The sequence below is a fragment of the Schistocerca gregaria genome, chromosome 1, assembly GCF_023897955.1.
Source record: "Schistocerca gregaria isolate iqSchGreg1 chromosome 1, iqSchGreg1.2, whole genome shotgun sequence".
Classification (NCBI taxonomy): domain Eukaryota; kingdom Metazoa; phylum Arthropoda; class Insecta; order Orthoptera; family Acrididae; genus Schistocerca; species Schistocerca gregaria.
In genome coordinates, this window is record NC_064920.1 from 588,815,208 (window position 1) to 588,828,539 (window position 13,332).

Consider the following 13,332-nt stretch of genomic DNA (forward strand, 5'->3'; position numbering starts at 1 on the left):
ATTACATGCAATCTCCCATCCTTCATCAGACACCAGCCACTTTATTGAACGCCTGGAATCCTTACCCAATCTCTTACCCCAGGAAACCATCCTTGTAACCACTGATGGCACTTCCTCATACACAAATATTCCGCACGTCCAGGGCCTTGCTGTGATGAAGTACTTCCTTTCATGCCGATCACCTGCCACCCTACCTAAAACCTCTTTCCTCATTACCTTATCCAGCTTCATCCTGACCCACAACTTCTTCACTTTTAAAAGCCAGACATACCAACAATTAAAGGGAACAGCCATGGGTACCAGGATGGCCCCCTCGTATGCCAAACTATTCATGTGTCGCTTTGAGGTAGCCTTCTTGGTTACCCAGGGCTGCCAACCCAAAGTTTGGTACAGATTTATTGATGACATCTTCATGATCTGGACTCACAGTGAAGAAGAACTCCAGAATTTCCTCTCCAACCTCAACTCCTTTGGTTCCATCAGATTCACCTGGTCCTACTCCAAATCCCATGTCACTTTCCTTGACGTTGAGCTCCACCTGTCCAATGGCCAGCTTCACACGCCCGTCCACATCAAACCCACCCACAAGCAACAGTACCTCCATTATGACAGCTGCCACCCATTGCACATCAAACAGTCCCTTCCTTACAGCCTAGGTCTTCGTGGCAAACGAATCTGCTCCAGTCCGGAATCCCTGAACCATTACACCAACAACCTGATAACAGCTCACGCATCCCGCACGTACCCTCCCGACCTGGTACAGAAGCAAATACGCAGGGCCACTTCCTCATCCCCCCAAACCCAGAACCTCCCACAGAAGAACCAGAAAAGTGCCCCACGTGTGACAGAATACTTTCTGGGACTGGATCAGACTCTGAATGTGGCTCTCCAGCAGGGATATGACTTCCTCAAATCCTGCCCTGAAATGAGATCCATCCTTCATGAAACCCTCCCCACTCCACCAAGTGTCTTTCTGCCGTCCACCTAACCTTCATAACCTCTTAGTTCATCCCTATGAAATCCCCAAATCACCTTCCCTACCCTCTGGCTCCTACCCTTGTAACTGCCCCCAGTGTAAAACCTGTCCCATGCACCCTCCCACCACCACCTACTCCAGTCCTGTAACCCGGAAGGTGTACACGATCAAAGGCAGAGCCACGTGTGAAAGCACCCACGTGATTTGCCAACTGACCTGCCTACACTGTGACGCATTCTATGTGGGAATGACCAGCAACAACCTGTCCATTCGCATGAATGGACACAGGCAGACAGTGTTTGTTGGTAATGTGGATCAACCTGTGGCTAAACATTGGTGCACGGCCAGCACATCTTGGCACAGTGTTACACTGTCCGGGTTATCTGGATACTTACCACCAACACCAACCTATCCGAACTCCGGAGATGGGAACTTGCCCTTCAATATATCCTCTCTTCCCTTTATCCACCAGGCCTCAATCTCCGCTAATTTCAAGTTGCTGCCACTCATACCTCACCTGTCATTCAACAACATCTTTGCCTCTGCACTTCCTCCTCGAGTGACATCTCTGTCCAAACTCTTTGCCTTTGAATATGTCTGCTTATATATATATATATTAAAAACAAAGATTCCAAGACTTACCAAGCGGGAGAGCGCCGGCAGACAGGCACATGAACAAAACACACAAACACACACACAGAATTACTAGCTTTCGCAACCGATGGTTGCTTCTTCAGGAAGGAGAGGGAAAGACGAAAGGATGTGGGTTTTAAGGGAGAGGGTAAGGAGTCATTCCAATCCCGGGAGCGGAAAGACTTCCCTTAGGGGAAAAAATGGACAGGTGTACACACGCACACACACACACACACACACACACACACACACGCACACACACACACACACACACACACACACACACACACACACACACACACACATATATCCATCCGCACAAAGGAGAAAAGACTGATAGTTGGGGACTGCACCAGGCGAGATTTGAAAACCTGAGAGCTTAAAGGTGGAAGACAGGGTATTGCATGACACAGATTACTACTAGAACATCATGCATGAGTTACTATGAGTGAAAACCGAAGTGCATTGTGTGTAACAGAGATTTGGGGGGGGGGGGGGGGGGGGGGGGGAAGGACAGTGAAAACTAGACAGATCAGAAAATGCAAGATGTAGAAAACTAAAATGGAGTGAAGAGTGAAGAAAGGAGTAGTTACTGTGAAGGAATGCTAAGGCGGAAGGAATTAATGTGACTGAAGGCCAGGTGGGTGGCAAAAATCAAGGATGTGCTGTAGTGCTAGTTTCCATCTGTGAAGTACTAAGAAACTGGTTACCGGGGGAAGAATACAGGTGGCACATGTGGTGAAATGGGGCCGAGGTAAAGACTGTCATATTGTACAGAATGGTCTGCAACAGGATACTGTGTGTTGCTGGTATACCCCCTTTGCCTGTGCCCATTCATCCTGGCTGATAATTTGGTTCTAGTCATGCCAATGTACAATGCCAAACATTGTTTACGTAACAGCTGGTATATGACATGTTGTTTCACAGGTGGTTCTCTCTTTGATAATACACGTTTTGCCATTTACAGGGCTGAAATAGGTCGTGTAGGAGGGTGCACAGGACAAGTCTTGCATTGGCAACAGTCACAGGGGTAGGAGCTATAAGTTAGGGAGATGGGTGCAGAAGGAGCATAGTGTCTGACAAGGATATTGCAGAGATTGGAAGGACGACGAAAAACTATTCTGGGAGTGGTGGGCAGAATGGATCTCATTTCATGGCATAATTTTAGGAAGTCATGTCCTTGTCAGAGTAGTTGATTAATACATTCAAGACCAGGATAAGACTGGGTGATAAGTGGTATGCTCTGAAGTGCTTTATGGACGGTCAGCAGTACCAGGATTGGACGTGATGGCCCAAGAAAATATGCTTTTGAACTAGGCTCTTGGGATAATTTTGTATAAAGAAGGCTGAAGTGAGAGTGGTGGTGAATTGCTATTAGGGTCTGCATCCTAACAAACAGGTTTGCCTCAAATGCCAAGGCTGTATGGGAGGGAACGTTTGACATGGAAAGAATGGCAACTGTCAAAATGTAAGTACTGCTGTTTGTTGGTAGGTTTAATGTGGACAGAAGTGTGTAGCCGGCCTTCAGTGAGGATGAGATCAACATGAAGGAAAGTGGCATAGGATTCAGAATAGGACCATGTCAAATTTAATTGGGAGAAGGTATTCAGAAATTCCAGGCATTTAACAGGTCAGCCTCACCATCAGTCCATACGGCAAAGATGTCATCAATGTATCTAAACCAAACCCGAGGCTTATGGCTTATGAATCCCAGAAAAGCCCTCCAAGCAACCCATGAAAAGGTTGGCATAGGAACGAGCCATCACGGTTCCCAGGGCCATACCTCTGATATGTTTGTATATCTGTTTGTATGTCTGCCCCTCAAAAGTGAAGGGTGAAGTAATTGTTGGTAAGTATAAATTTGATTAAGGTGAGCAAGAAGGATGTCATGGGTTTGGAATCAGGAGGGCTTTAACTGAGGAAACGTATAGTAGCAGTTAGGCCATGTACATGGGGGATGTTGGTATAGACGGAGGTGGCATCAATTGTGACAAGCAAGGTGTGCGATTCGAGTGGTACAGGCGCAGATTTCAGATGGTCTAGGAAATGGTTGGTATCTTTAACATTGGAGGGAAGTTCCATGTGTTGATAAACTAAAGCAGATATACATTAGGTGGGTGTTCTGAAGCCAGCAATTATATCACGGCCAGCATGATTGGGTTTCTGAATCTTAAGAAGAAGGTGAAATGTGGGGCTGCTGGGTTTGGATGGGGTAAAAATTTCTATGGATTTCTATGTAATTCCTTGTGAGGACTGATTGGAGATCACACTCCGAAAGGCCAATCTCCAAGGCCAGTGAACCAACAGCCTGTTTGGCCAGTGTGTCAACATTTTCATTATCCGGGATGCCGACATGACCCACGGTCCACACAAAGACCACGCAGCGGCCGCAACGGGAAAGAGTTTGGAGGAACTCCCAGACAGCCATCACCAAACGAGAGCAAGGGAAACACTGGCCAATAGCTTGTAAACCACTCAGAGAGACACTACAGATAATGATGGACTCACCTGAGCAGGAGCAGATGTACTCAAGAGCGCTGAGAGATGGCAACAAGCTCTGCAGTGAAAACAATGCAGCCAGTCGGCAATGAGCATTGTTCAGAATGATCCCCAAGAGTAATAGCATAACCAACTCAACCAGCAACCAACAAACCTTTGGTATAGGCCACATCAGAGCTGTGAAACACAGCATGGATGAAAAGAAAGCTGTGGTGGAGGGCCACAGGAGGGACTGAGTCCTTCGGGCCCTGTGCTAAATCCAGCAGAAGCCATGGGCGGTGCACACACTATGGGGGTATACGTATATGGGCCCAGAAAAAGAGGTGGAAGAGGGAAAAACTCAAGCCCAGAGAGAAGAGCCCGGACATGAACCGCGATCATGTACCCTGATCGGGGCTGCCATTCTAGAAGATGGACGACCGAGTTGGGGAACAGGAGACAGTAATTTGGATGCCCAGGCAAGCTACAAACGTGTACAGCATAAGCAGCCAGTAGACATAGGCACTGGATCTGCAATGGTGGGACACCAGCCTCTACAAGTATGCTGTCTACAGGGCTTGTGCAGAAAGCTTCAGTTGCAAGTCTGATCCCGCAGTGAAGTACGGGGGCGATGCTGAACCATAAGCCAGGCCCCTTTAAACGAGATACGACTGAATCAACACCTGATAACAGTCTTAGATGGGTAGACCAAAAGGCAAAAGGTGACTCAAGCAACAAAGAGCATTAAGATGGTGCCAGCATGTTTGTTTAAGCTGCCGAATATGAGGGAGCCAAGTCAACAGGATATCAAAAAGCAAGCCCAAAAATGGTGCGTCTCCACCACAGCAAGAGGTTCGCCATCGAGATAAAGCCGTGGCTCAGGGTGAACAGTGCGATGCCGGCAGAAATGCACGACGCGGGTCTTCACGGCCAAGAACTGGAAGCTGTGAGTGATGGCCCAAGACTGTGCCCTGCGGATAGCACCCTGTATCTGCCAATAAGCAACTGCAATACTAGTGGAGCTATGGTACAGGCAAAAGTCATCATCATACAAAGAAGTCAATACAGACGTTCCCACAGCTGCAGCCAATCCATTGATAGCAACTAAAAAGAGGAAGACACTCAAGACAGAGCCTTGTGGGACCCCATTCTCCTGGACTCGGGAGGAGCTATGGGAGGAACCAACTTTCACGCGGAAGGAACAAAGCAACAGAAAATTTTGAATAAAAACTGGGATCGGGCCCCTAAGACCCCTCCCATTAACCATGGTGAGGATGAGATGTCACTATGTGGTATTGTATGACTTCCGCATGTCAACAAACACGGCAACCAGGTGCTGACAGCGGGCAAATGCCCTATGGATGGCAGACTCGAGGCAGATCAGATTATTGGTGGCAGAGCAGCCCTTATGGAATCCACCCTGAGATGGAGCCAGAAGGCCCCAAGACTCAAGTAGCCAACTCAAGCTCCAGCTCACCATGCATTTGAGCAACTTGCACAGAACATTGGTGAGGCTAATGGGGCGGTAGCTGTCCACATCCAGTGGGTTCTTGCCAGGCTTCAACACTTGTATGATAATGCTTTTCCGCCTCTGAGACGGGAACTCACCCTCAACCCAGATACGGTTGAACAGGTCTAGAAGGTGTCACTGGCAGTTCACCGAGAGGTGTTTGAGCATCCGATAGTGGATGCGATCCGTATCAGGAGAAGCGGCTAGGGCACTTTGGAATTCCCACTCACTGAATGGAGCATTGTACGATTCGGGGTGGCATGTGTCGAATGAAAGGCTCCGAAGTTCCAACCGCTTTTTCAGGGAGCAAGTAATTCGTAGAAGTAGAACTCTGAGCATAATGCTCCGCTAAGAATTTTGCAATTGTGTTGGTGGAAGTGCAGACAGATCCATTGAGAGAAAGCCCAGGTACACTGATTGGGATCCAATAGCCATAGAGTCGCCTAATCTTGGCCCAAACCTGCGAAGGTACGGAGGCCAATGGTGGAGACATACCTTTCCCAGCACTCCTGCTTGCATCGACGAATAAGATGGTGGGCTCGAGCATGGAACTGTTTAAAAGCGATGAGGTGTTCCAATGATGGGTATCACTTATGACGGTGGAGGGCCCGCCTGCGATCTTATGCCTCGGCGACCTCGGGTGACCACCAACGCACAGTCCTCTGCCGAGAGGACCCGGAAGAACAGGGAATTGCAGATTCCGAGGCAGAAACAATGCTGGTGGTGATCGTGTGAACCACCACATCAATGGCGTCATGGGAAAGAGCCTCAATAGTGGCAATGGAGGCGAACAAGTCCCAGTCAGACTTATACATAGTCCATCTGGAGGGGTGCCCAAAGAGTGACGCTGTGGCAGTGACAGAAAGATCAGGAAGTGGTCTCTACTGCACAAGTCATCACGTACACTCCATTGGACACATGGTAAAAGGCCAGGGTTGCAGACCGAAAGGTCGACGACTGAATACGTGCCATGCGCTACACTGAAATGTGTGTAGGCAACATTATTTAAGAGAGAGAGAGAGAGAGAGAGAGAGGTCGAGCTGTGTCAACAGCTGCTCAGCGACAGCCTCTAAAGGTGTTTGAAGAGGTACACACTCCATGTAAAAATAATTACGGACATAGATGCAAACGCCACCAGATAGCTTCTCATAAACTGCCCGATTCTTATAATATCCCCAATAGTCATGGAGGGCGGGGGTTTGCATTGCCAGAAGCCAAGTTTCCTGGAGAGCAATGCAAAAGAAAGGGCAAAGACTGATAAGATGTCCGAGCTTAGCAAGGTGGTGGAAAAAACCACTGCAATTCCACTGGAGAACGACATTGTAAATGGCCAAAAAAGGTGTGAAGGGACCAGAAGGCAGATTATACTGCTGGGTCATCTGCTGCTGCCGACTGAGGACATGTGCGATCAACGTCCATTGTGTCTTCAGGGTCTGGTGAGATCTAGGTCCTCAGTGGACGCCAGAATCTCCACCTCATCCTCAGACACAGAGCCTGTAGGGAGTGGTGGGGTGGGTGTCACTGCAATTTCCTTGGTCTTATAGGTCTTCTTCTTGGACTTTTCTCACTGCCTCTTGGGTTTTACTGGCTGGGAGGGCTTCACTGATTCAGTCTCTGGGACAGAGGAGGATCATGAAGCCCTACGACCAGCTGCTTGTGGGCAATTAAGCCACTAGCAGGCATCATCTTTCCCACTGGTGGAAACCTGGGTAGGGGGGAGACCCAAGGGACCCCTTGCGAGCGAGACAAGCCAAATAAGTTGGACACTTCTCAGGCTTAGAGGTGGGGACGGATGTCCCCGATGGGTGGGGGGATGTTGCTCCTGAAGTAGATGGTGCGCCCCCCCCCACGAGCAAGGGGGCAAGTGTGGTCTTCCAGCTCGGGGGGGGGGGGGGGGGGGGTGACTGTTGTAGGTGGAAATGATGAGGCTAGAACAGTGGTAGTGGCGGTGTAAGAGGAGGTCATACAAACAGGAGGAAGGCGTTCAAACTTCCGCTTAGCCTCAGTGTAGGTCAGTCGTTCCAGGGTCTCATATTCAATGATATTCTGCTCTTTCTGTAAAATACTGCAGTCTGGTGAGCAAGGTGAATGATGTTCTCCACAGCCGACACAGATGGGAGGCAGAGCACAGGGAGTTTTGGGATGTGATGGGTGTCCGCAATCTCGACATGTGGAAGTGAAAGTACAGTGGGAAGACATATGGCCAAACTCCCTCAGGGGAGGGATATGGGGCTTGACGTCACAACGGTAGACCATCACCATAACCTTCTCAGGCAATGTATCACCCTTGAAGGTCAAGATGAAGGCACCGGAAACCTGATTATCCCTCAGACCCTGATGAAAGCGGCGGACGAAATGAACGCCTTGCCGCTCTAAATTGGTGTGCAGCTCGTCATCAGACTGCAAAAAGACGGTCCCTGTGGAATATAATACCCTGAACCATATTTAAACTCTTATGGTGCGTGATGGTAACAGAAACAACCCCCAACTTGTCCCAGACAAGTAATGCTCGTGACTGAGCAGAGGACGCTGTTTTTATTAAAAATGATCCAGAGCGCATTTTGGACAAGTCCTCCACCTCTCCAAACTTGTCCTCTAAATGCTCGACAAAGAACTGAGGCTTCATCGTTGTGAAAGACTTCCCATCAGCTCTCGTACATAGGTACTAGGGCGAATAAGCTTCACTGCCAACCTTGGCCATTTTTTTTTCCTCCCATGGTGTGGTCAGGTAGGGGAACGATTTGGGGTCATGCGCGTTTGATTAAATTAAGCTTAGAGAGAGCTGGTGGCTGGCCACCAGCAAGAGATGACGTACCATGCTTCATTGCGTGTCATCTGCCCTGATGCCACCGACTCCGACCAAGGGCCCTCCCCATGGCAACCACCCAGGCGCAGCAAGGGCCACCTGGCAGGATGGCCATTGCCTAGAGTCCCAATGCACCAGGGAGATAGGCACCTACTCTTTGGTATACGTGGGGAGTTAACGGCGCAGCAGAGTGATTCCTGTGTTGTCAGGGGGCTACAACCAACAGGGTAAATGGCGATTCCACCACAACGGACTGGCTACCGCGCTGGATATCAGGTACAAAGAAGTCCATGGTCATCATCAGTGCAGAAACAAACACTGCTTAGAACATGGCTTATCCTCATCCAAGATATGGAGAAAGGTCGTGACTGCAATGTGACGACGAGAAAGGCGCTAAAGATCTCAATGCACAATGGACACAATGCAACAAGTAAGGCCACCCTTCCCAAATTGGCTCACTCTTTGGAATAAATTTCAAATATGGAGGTCAAACCTGAAAGGGGACCATCACCTAAGGGCCGAGATGTGTGAGACTCCTTTTAGTCGCCTCTTACAACAGGCAGGAATACCATGGGCCTATTCTAACCCCCGTCTTGCATGAAAGTGTTGACTGATGTTGAAGCTGACCTGTTAAAATTCCTGTAATTTGTAAGTACCTTCTCCGGACTAAATTTCACTTGGTCCCGTTCTGAATCCTATGCCACTTTCCTTCACGTTGATTTCACCCTCATCAAAGGACAGCTACACACTTCTCTCCACATTAAATCTACTAACAAACAACAGTACTTACATTTTGACAGTTGCCATCCTTTCCAGGTCAAATATTCCCTCCCATACAGCCTTGGCATTCGAGACAAACCTATTTGTTTAGATGGTGACTCTTTACAGCAATACACCACCATTCTTACCTCAGCCTTCACAGAAGGTAATTATCCCAAGAGTCTAGTTCATAAGCAGATTTCCCAAGCCATCACATCCAATCCTGGTACTGCTAATCCCTACACAAGACCGCTTCGGAGCATATCACTCGTCACTCAGTATTATCCTGGTCTCTAATGTATTAATCCGCTATTTCGACAAGTGCTTGACTTCCTAAAATCATGTCCTGAAATAAAATCCTTTGTGTCAGAGATTTCGCCCACCACACCTAAAATAACTTTCCATCACCCTCACAATAAAATAGCTTTTCATCGCCCTCCCAATCTTCACAATACTCTTGTCAGACACTAGGCTACTTCTGCATCCATCTCTCTACCCTATGTCTCCTACCCCTGTGACCATTCCAGCTGCAAGACTTGTCGTGTGCACCCTCCTACCACCACCTATTTCAGCCTTGTAACTGGCAAAACATGCACTATCAAGAGAGAACCACCTGGGAAACAACATGTCATATAACAGCTGTTATGTAAACAATGTTTGGCCTTTTACATTGGCATGACTAGAACCAAATTGTCAGTCAGAATGAATGGGCATAGGCAAAGGGGGTATACCAGCAACACACAGTATCCTGTTGCAGACCATGCTGTACAATGACAGTCATGACCTCGGCCCCCGTTTCACCACATGCGCCACCTGTATTCTTCCCCCGGAAACCAGTTTCTTAGTACTTCAAGGATGGGAACTAGCACTACAGCACATCCTTGATTCTTGCCACCCACCTGGCCTCCATTTACATTAACGCCTACCATCTCAGCATTCCTTCACAGTAACTACTCCTTTCTTCACTCCATTTTAGTTTTCCACATCTTTCATTTTCTGATCTGTCTATTTTTCACTGTCCCCCCCCCCCCCCCCACAATCTCTGTTACACACAATGCACTTAGTTTTTCAATCTTATTAACTCATGTACGGTGTTTTAGTAGTAATCTTCTTCTCGCATATTACCCTGTCTTCCACCTTTTAAGATCTCAAGTTTTCAAATCTCGTCCAGTGCAGTCCTCAACAATAGTCTTTCGCTCTCATCCTGTCTAATAAGTCTCCCCTAACTCAGGGTTCCGGGTGACTTTTCAGAACTGTACCCCTTTCCCTAATCCTCTCCAGTGCTTTTCTTTCATGCCGCTTCCTTCCCCTTCAACTCTTCTAGCAGAAGAAGGAATCACTGGCTTCGAAAGATTGTAAAAGTTAAAACCTTTTGTGTGTGTGTGTGTGTGTGTGTGTGTGTGTGTGTGTGTGTGTGTGTGTGTGTGTTTGCCTGCCACCCTTTGGTGAGCACACTTTTAATCTATCCATTTGAATTTTATTATTTTTAATGATGTATTAGTTTAAACTGAAACATCAGTAATAAAATATTCATACAAATAAGCAAACGGATATAAGAATGAGGAATGGAAGAGCAATATCCAGGGTGAACTGTGCTTATGGTGAATAATACACAGACACACGGCAACATAGTTTCTAAGTGTGTGAAGAAAGACGAATACACAAAAACCAATGAAATGTGGGTGACATGTTTATTCAGCAATATAATAATGGTTAAGTGGGTGCTGGAAACATATGTTCTACATCATTGTGAGATCCTATGCATGGGATTTGCGAAAGAAACGAAGCAGCTCTCCAGCTGAACACATTCCAGAGGAAGTTCATTCTTGCACAAAAACCGATCTCTCAGTAGAACACACGTTTTCATTCATACAATATACATAATGTTCTCAAACTTTCCATTTCATTTCGTGCATTCAAGTTTTGGCAGCATATTACTATCCAGTATCTAGTATATCTACCTACACCTATTACACTGAGTGCACCATTGTCCCCTTGGCATCCATCTGGTTTGTTATTGTCCTCTTTTCTGGATTTCATTAATTATAACTGAACTCCCTGTAATTATGATTTTATCTCTGCATGATATTATAAAATAACAAGAGGTATTTAAGACTATTCATACTTTTGTTTGTAAATAGGATCTCCAAACAAAGATAATCACCATACTACAAGGCACATTCAGAAGTAAGATTATAGCATCAGAGCCAAGATAATGCTCACACGTGAAAGGAAATGTTTATCAAAGTTCAAGAAGTCATGAAGGTCAGTAACTCTTTACACACACACACACACACACACACACACACACACACACACACACAGACAGAGAGAGAGAGAGAGAGAGAGAGAGAGAGAGAGGGGGGGGGGGGGGGGGGTAGGAGTGGGGGGTAGTTCTTAAACTTTAAAAAAGGAGGAATTCAATGAAAACCACAATTACTTGAAAAAGTGAGGATTCAGAAACACACTGGGAATTAAAAGTGTGTGGTAACATACACAGGCGCTTCACTTCACTTGAGGGAGTTCTGTGTCCCCAAATCAGATTTTAAAATGTAGTCTAGTTTCAAATAAATCGGTATTGATTATTGCATTTTTCTACCCACATAAAAGGTATATTTATGATTACAGAAAACAGATGCTACTAAATGTTCATTTAATAACTCTGATTATTATTGCCCATTAAAACTTGAAAAAAGTAGGTGTAGTTAGAAATACATACCTCCAAAACCACTGGTAATAGTACATGATGGAAAATAGCTAAATAATCAGCATCAGTCATTCCTGTTTTATTCAGTGGTACATTAAAGTTGTATCCTTTTCCTTTTCCTTCCCCAATGTAGTCATAATCAGACTCTCTCAAATTTGGCCAAAAGGAGCCATGTTCATAACGATGAATAGAAAAGTACACAACCCTATAAAAGAAATAACAGTTTTACCTTTTTTGTCATTAGTATAAAATTACTGCATTTTCTTTCTGTTTAACTGTACGAATATACTTTGAAGGAAAATTAAAAAGAGGAGCTGCCACACGAATATCGTGAACTCAAATGGCAATTCAGTACTAAATTAAAAAGGGAAAGCGGAAGTTGGAAGGAATATGGACTTTAAGACATTTATCTTCAAAAAGAGGAAGTAAATAAAAATTAGAAAAGCGATATGATACTGTGAGAAGAATCTGACAGAGCACTGAAAGATATAAGGCAAAACAAGGCCTCTGGTGAAGACAACATTCCCACAAAATTACTGAGTTCCTGGAAAGAGCATATCACAAACAAACTATTCCACCTAGTATCAGATTGGTGAAATACCTTCAGAGCTCAAAAAAGAATGTAATTCCAGCTCCAAGCATGGCAAGGCTGAACAGTATGAATATAACCAATACGTCGTAGCTGCACAACACTGACGTGAATTATCAGTTTGGGCTGCAGAGAAATGCAGCAACATGTAAACCAATACTGCCACCAGAAATTATGTTAGAAGGTGTGTTAGAGGAATTCAAAACTTTATTTAAAACATTTATATATATTTTGAAAAATGCTTTTGACAATGGTGACTGGGATGCTTCTGTAGAAAAGTATCCATGTTGTTGTTGTTGTCTTCAGTCCTGAGACTGGTTTGATGCAGCTCTCCATGCTACTCTATCCTGTGCAAGCTGCTTCATCTCCCAGTACCTACTGCAACCTACATCCTTCTGAATCTGCTTAGTGTAGTCATCTCTCGGTCTCCCTCTACGATTTTTACCCTCCACGCTGCCCTCCAATGCTAAATTTGTGATCCCTTGATGCCTCAAAACATGTCCTACCAACCGATCCCTTCTTCTAGTCAAGTTGTGCCACAAACTTCTCTTCTCCCCAATCCTATTCAATACCTCCTCATTAGTTACGTGATCTATCCACCTTATCTTCAGTATTCTTCTGTAGCACCACATTTCGAAAGCTTCTATTCTCTTCTTGTCCAAACTAGTTATCGTCCATGTTTCACTTCCATACATGGCTACACTCCAAACAAATACTTTCAGAAACGACTTCCTGATACATAAATCTATATTCGATGTTAACAAATTTCTCTTCTTCAGAAACGCTTTCCTTGCCATTGCCAGTCTACATTTTATATCCTGTCTACTGCGACCATCATGAGTTATTATACTTCCTAAATAGCAAAACTCCTTTA

General features: G+C 45.9%; 1 protein-coding gene across 11 annotated transcripts in view; it reads right to left on the reverse strand.

The window, feature by feature from the left end:
* LOC126357309 (histone deacetylase 6) overlaps positions 1-13,332 on the reverse strand; it is a 318,706-nt gene that overhangs the window by 192,715 nt on the left and 112,659 nt on the right. For all 11 annotated transcript variants that reach the window (XM_050007447.1, XM_050007450.1, XM_050007449.1 and 8 more), the window contains one exon: positions 11,882-12,074. In XM_050007447.1, coding sequence (XP_049863404.1) covers positions 11,882-12,074 — 193 coding nt within the window. The remainder of the gene's footprint in view (positions 1-11,881; positions 12,075-13,332) is intronic.